The 7017-nt window shown below is 42.3% G+C and overlaps 1 protein-coding gene across 1 annotated transcript; it reads left to right on the top strand.

Annotated features, from left to right (window-relative positions):
* Positions 1–2311: 2311 nt before the first annotated feature.
* irx6a (iroquois homeobox 6a) lies at positions 2312–6250 on the top strand (the record flags this gene model as incomplete). The annotated part of the gene is made up of 6 exons (XM_079216645.1): positions 2312–2377; positions 3494–3757; positions 4478–4587; positions 4847–5142; positions 5283–5948; positions 6144–6250. 6 exons carry the CDS (start codon positions 2312–2314, stop codon positions 6248–6250), a joined length of 1509 nt encoding a protein of 502 aa, XP_079072771.1.
* Positions 6251–7017: the final 767 nt, after the last annotated feature.

Raw genomic sequence — 7017 nt, 5'->3', positions numbered from 1 at the left:
CTACTTCTTCATTAACTTAAACAATTGAAAGAGCCACTGAATCATCTGAAAACTGCATTGTCACAAAACTGAAAACTGGGCAGTTTTTCATCTCTCATGAATTAGATGAGAAGTATATGTTGTTTTCCTCTATTTTATCCAGAACCTAGTCAACATACATGTGCAGTGGCTTTTCACTTTTTGACCAGCCTGTTTTCATTCATGGCACAAGAATAGCCTAAATTTGAAAATAGTTATATTATAATAAAGTTGGCCAGTCCCTTTTATTCATACATCTACTTGATTTTAGTTTTTTTTTTTGCACTGTGCCCATTTTTGTGTGAGTTTTTGCCACTTGAAATGTTTGGGTGCAGAATGAGCCTGGATCTCAGCTGATGAAAGAATCATCAAGTTGGGGAACAGAGAGAAGATTAAAGACATTTTATTGTTGGTTCCATGTCGACCACATGAAAGGTTTCATTCATTTCGGTGACATAATTATTAGTTTTGAGGACCAACAAGTTCCCCGCTGTAACTTAGTTGTCTTAATTGCAGCGAGCACCAAGGTTGCACTGTGTGTGAGAGTTGCTATTGCCTGTGGATGTTTACTGCCCAGGCACTTTCCAGAGCCTGGACCATGACCACTCTGTTCAATTTATCTCTCTGGAAAATCTCTTGACGGGAGATCTCCATCTTCTACACGCGGCTCTTTAGCGCCCCTCGGAGAGGAAGCCCATAATCGCAGATGCGTCTCCAAGGGAGGAAACGCCATACATCAGTTATGGAACGGCAGGGCACCAGGGAATTTGGCACAAGGTATAAGTCGTGACAACGGAAACCTTACACAGCCCTAGATAATCAGAAACAGGCAGATCATATGACTCAGTAGGACTGATCATCGCTGTCACTGTCAATACAAATATAGTGTGTATAGGGGGAATAATAGAACCCCCTCCCTCCCTTCTCACAGCTCAACATCACACGAGGAGGAGACACAGCTTGTTTATGTTTATGGGAAAGAGCGTAGAGAACTGGTGATGGTTGAGCTGCTGATCTAATAAGGCTTAAAATTATTTCTCGTTTCATTCACTGTGAGGCAGCATCATTCCTTACCCATCTTTCAAGTGAGCATCATTCAATTAAAATGCAATTCTCGTCGCCCCCATCCACGGATATTTAATTAGACTGGAGATCAGGGCTTCCACTGTCTTTTTTTTCTATCACAGCTCTTCGGATTTCACCTCTAAGGCATATTTTCACTCTGTTACTCGTTGGTTAAACAAGGGCATGTATCCATTTGTTAATTGATACAATTACGCATTACGCGTAATGGTCACGTAGGTCTCCAGGCGCGCATCAATCACTGGTCTATTGACCTGCCCAAAACCCCTCTAACCGTTCCTGCTGGGACTGCCCCTCTCTCTAATAGAGAAAGATAGAAACATCATCGTCATTAACTCCGGGATGGACCTCTGGCCAGAGAGCCAGAGGCGAACAGAGGTCGAGATTAAATAAAGGGGGGAAAAAATGTGCTTATTCCACCAGCTTTAATTGTGATAGGTTGTAAATAAAATAAACTGTTTTAAACTACAATCTTTTAAAACAGAAAGGAGCAGACTTTGTAGTTTATATGTTTGTTTCCTATTTGCCAGGGTGAAACGGGAAAGAAAAAAAAGAAGTAATCTCTCTTCCTGAATATGTGAAGTGTCTGTGATATTTCACAAGACTCATTTCTTCCTTCCTTCAAATTCATTAAACTTCACTAAGGGTTTCCATATGTTGCCAGGCTACAATTCAATAATATTGAACAATACAACAATTTTCCGAAGACGTTATCTCAGCAAATCGGTGAAGAAGAATTATTTTACAAAAGCGGGACAAGACGGTGTACAGTGCACCTTAAGAAACCCCTGCGTTGGACGTGATTGGCAAAGACATTATTCTATCCTTGGTACCCTGCCGTTCCGGGATTACAGTGACGTCACGCTGATACCCTTGCATGGATGAATGCTAAAGAACTATAGAGCCACAAATAATAGCACAAGCAGAGTCCATATCTTGCAAGTCTTACGTTATCCTTTAAGCCTCCTTCAGCTAACACAACAACAATTTTTTTTTGCACTTAATGACGCTTAATTTCATTTCTTATCGGGTCCTTCGGGGGGATTATTCATTCATATAAAACAATCTGCAGCTGGTGCCATCCTAAAGTCTCCCTCCTATGAGTGAAGTCATCTATTATTGAGCGAAAGGCCGTGCGTGGAAATGTGTGCAAGACGGTGGATTTGAAGTAGAATTGGTTGCAATCGATCAAGGGTGAAGAATATTGCTGATGGTAACAAAAGAAGCAGCTATGTCTTTCTCGCAATTTGGATACCCTTACAATGCAACTTCACAGGTAAGCCTCTTTGCTTTTTATTTATTCTAAGTGTTGTGCACACACACCACACAGACACACACCGCCAAATGTTTTTTTGTCTGCATATTGTCTTGTATTTCACGATAGTCAGAACATTTTTCTCTTTAAGTAACAGTAATGGCTGAGTGACTTCTTAGACAAAGACTGTTTTTTTTCGTGTGGTGCTTTTGTTGTTGAACCAACTATCGATATACACGAACCCGTGTCCAATTACTCTGAATTATGAATGAACTCACGTGTTTTTTCTGATGACAATAGAGATGAATGTCACATATTGCTCACTACGATGTGTAATTGGGCTGTAACGCATGCTGCAGCTGTACACATTCGCAAACTTTCTTTTTTTAATAAGACGTGTGGAATGTCAGACACCTTGCATTCTAGTGACAGTTTTTAAAACTTAATTAAAGTGGCTTATTTACATTTAAATACACTATTATTGCGCGTAATGGCAAGTTTAAAGAAGTTCAAGTCGATCAGGGGACAAAAGTTATTCTCATGGAAAAGTTGTCACACAACTTTTATCTCGATAATATTTTTGACGATCAGTACATTTTGTTTAAAATTAAAATATTCCAATTGCCGAAGAATTGCGTGCACAGTGATAATACCGTAGATGTTTCTTATCTAATTTTGAAAACCATGATACACTGGAGCAGGTCACTTTTACTCACAGATTGCGCACACCTCTTTCCATCTTTATATCCACTGAAATGTTTTATTTGAATTAAAAAAAAAGCAATAGATGAAAAAGGGGACAACGAGGTGCTACCGCTTATTACACATTTTCACAATGTAAGCTAGATTCTCTCATTCCAGGAGTCCTCTGAAAAGTGACTTACCTTGTATTAAGGCAGGTAACGCTAAGATAATGACACATGATTCGGGACAATTAAACTGAGGTGAACAGAAAGCAAGCTCACGTTTTCACACGTTTCAATTGAAAGGCTCAACACTAAACTGACTGAGCAACAACTTAACTCAGACATATTTTTGCAGCGCATCACCCACAGCCACTTCAGAGTTGTCTCAGGCATCCAGATGAGAGCTGAAACCGCCAAATGACCATGTCTATCCACGATTCTCTTCATGCAGTTTTTCGTGTCGGCAAACCCCAGTACGACTTGCTGCGATTCGATTTCCAGGTCGGTCTCTGATGGGACAGCCGGCTCCCAGACCGCCGCTGCCTCCTTCTGCTGCCCGTCCTACGAGAATCGGCTCCTGGCGAGCAGTCGGACGGAGCTGAACGCAGCGCTGGGGATGTACAGCTCTCCCTACGCCGCAGCGGCTGCCGCCAGCCAGAACTACGCCAACTACTTCCCCTACAGCACCGACCCATCCGCTATCTACTCCACTCTGGTGGGCTCACTTTCAGCCTCATCTGATGCGTAAAGGGGAGGGGGTGTTCAGGCTAATCGATCAACTGGGTTTTGTTCATCAATTTATCTCACAGTGCAAACGTATCCGTCTCGACAAGCCGTTTAACCCAGCATCCAGTGTCAGCTCCTTTCCATTAGAAGCAAGTCAGAAATCCCGTGACTGAGGTGAAGGGAACCTGTCTAGAAGCAATGGAGAGGAAGTTGTCTCATTTGAATCAAATGCCATTTTATTATTTTAAAGTAATCCTCCTCACTCTGCCTTGTTTAAAAAACAATGGCTCTTGTGTGTTGCTAAACCATCATTTGAAGAGAGAAACAAAGTTATTATTACTCATCTCTCAGAATTCTCACTTTGAGAAAGTACAATTTTAGATTGGATGAAGGACTAAAGGACTTGTTAAATGGATATTTTGCAGTGCAGATGTGACTTTTCTTTCTTTATTCCGATTTATTTAAACCACCCAAATTCAGCTTACATTTTCTGTCCATGGAAATGTTGAACATTGTGTCTGAAACTGTAAAAAAAAAAAAAAAAATGGCATGCATGGGAATTATTTTCACTCTTGGTTAGAGGGATTTATTCTTGTTTAAGAGCATGGAAATAGCAAATGTCTTCATTATTATTTTCAAAAATCCCTCAAAATGCTGAGAACTAATAATGTTGCATGTATACTTACAACAACCTTGTTGTCTTTCACAGAATCCACAATATGAGATTAAGGACAGCACAGGCACTTTACACTCTGGCATCACTCAAACCGCTGCATACTATCCTTACGACCATTCACTGGGACAGTATCAATACGACAGGTAAATTCTATGTTCTTTTTTCCACTTTCTGTAATATGAGCGTCAGCAGACCTGGGACACTGATCATTAAAAGCAACCTTTCACATGGTGAATATGCTGCATTCAGATCAAGGGTCAGAGTGTAACTCCATACCGATATCTGGGAAGCTGCATGTATTTCAAACAGCAGGGAGTAGGGATATAAGATGTCTGAGTGAGTAGTTGATGATATCCTTCGCATACTACACTAATGGACACTGTATGTGTATTTCTTCTCCAGATACGGGACAGTAGACTTTAATGGCACAGCCAGAAGAAAGAACGCAACTCGTGAAACCACCAGCACCCTGAAAACATGGTTGTATGAGCACCGCAAGAACCCCTACCCGACCAAGGGAGAGAAGATCATGCTGGCCATCATCACCAAGATGACCCTCACCCAGGTGTCCACCTGGTTCGCCAATGCCCGGAGGAGGCTAAAGAAGGAGAACAAGATGACCTGGTCACCAAAGAACAAGGCCAACGACGACAGGAAGGATGACTTTAACAAGAGCGACCAAGACTGTGTCACCAAAGGTAATCATTTATTTTGGTGGCAAAAAGTTTACTGACACTAAATATAAGTGAATACAGTTGCCAATCATATGGACCACAACTGGTAACAAGTACATTTCAACAACTTTTCAAACTGTGCTAATCACCTTTCTTATATGTAGATTCTAGTGATTGCAAGGAGGAGAAGGATCTGCATCTAAGTGATCTGGAGGACATGGACGACGACGACGACTGCGACAAGTTGGACAGTGACTGTGAAAAGGTGGCTGCAGATGAGCAGGACCTCCAGAGGGTCATGGTGGTATCCGGAGACCCTCAAAAGAGAGACTGCGGCTCCGAGCTGCACCTAAGTTTAACCAACAGCTTCCACGCGTTCCCCTGCGCCATCAAAAGTGTCACCACCCTCCCTCCTCTCCCGTCTGACTTCCTGAACCCTGCGGTGTCCAAGGCACCGTCTTTGACCGGCCCCGCAGGAACACTGTCCCTGTCTCACTTTGAAGCATCAGATAAGCCTCGGATTTGGTCTCTGGCTCGTACGGCAGCTTCGGGGGTCATACTGAGCCCTCAGCAGCATGGCTCGGAGCTGAGGACAGGCAACTCAACCGGGGACTGCCAGCTCCAGAGCACCAGGCTTACTGGACAGTGTGGGGGCATGAGAGGCCTCCATGAATCTAGCAGTGTCACCAATACTGAGAGCCTGTTCCCCGAGGGCTTATCCTTGCACTCAAAAGTCTATGGCACTGGCAGCTACAGTCACAAAGACCTCCAACTGCACTGTTCCTCCTATGCTGCCCTCCCAGACTTATGTCAGTACTCCTCTATTGAAGGTATGTCATCTTTTTATGGGATATAATTAGAGAGGTATACCATAAGGAACACTAGCGTTGCCAAATATGTTTAAAACTGTTCCATGTGTTGTTGGATATAGAAAAGTCCATTTAGAGTTAGGAAGTGAGGAGACGCTTTCTGCCAACTTGCACCCGAGGCAAGTTTCTTAGACATGCTTTTATTTGGTTGTGTAGGATTCTCTGGTGGCAAAGCAGAGACACAGTCATCTGACCTCAGTGAAGCCTGTGGGACCGTGCAGGATGACAAGGTCACTGCGTTCAGACCAGTGATGAAGAGGTGAAGCAGGTGAGAGTCTGCACTGAACTGGAAGAAACCAGCAAAGTCACGACACACACACACACACACACACACACACACACACACACACACACACACACACACACACACACACACACACACACACACACACACACACACACACAACAACAACAACAGCATTGAAGACTCACATGTGAACAAGGACACACAGACACTCATTTTTTTATTTTTTTTATTTAATATTTGATTGTATCTAAATTCAATGACTGCCAGGTTGAAGTGCTGGGTTACTAATATGCATAAAGGCAGAAGCAATTTATAATAACAATCGAAGTATATGTGACAAGATATTTACATTACTGATGCAATCAACTTATAATACCTTTTTTTATATAAAGAGTGTTTATTCCTTATTTTAATTCCGATTATTTTCTTCTCCTAGATTGCTGGAAACTGTACCACAACAATGAATGGGACATGTATTATGCACTAAAGGACATACTGGCCGAGCAGCGGCCTCAATATGACACATGGGAGCAACCTGGCGCTGCTGCAGTGAGAGGCTGTCAAACTAAGGACGTGGCTATCATTTTGCACAACTTTGTTTTTATGGTGTAAAATACTTTATGCAAAAATTCTAGATGCAAAGGTATGAGAAAGGCCAAGTTAAAACGGCCGGATTTGTGTATGGCAATCGTGTAGTGTAGCAAACCTATTTATTTCTCTATGTATTTATTATTTCTGTTTGTGAAATATCTGAGGTGTTTATTGGTTGACTTCGTATCCCCT

This window comes from Taurulus bubalis, assembly GCF_910589615.1.
Source record: "Taurulus bubalis genome assembly, chromosome: 4".
NCBI lineage: Eukaryota > Metazoa > Chordata > Actinopteri > Perciformes > Cottidae > Taurulus > Taurulus bubalis.
This window is presented reverse-complemented; position numbering and strand designations above follow the sequence as displayed.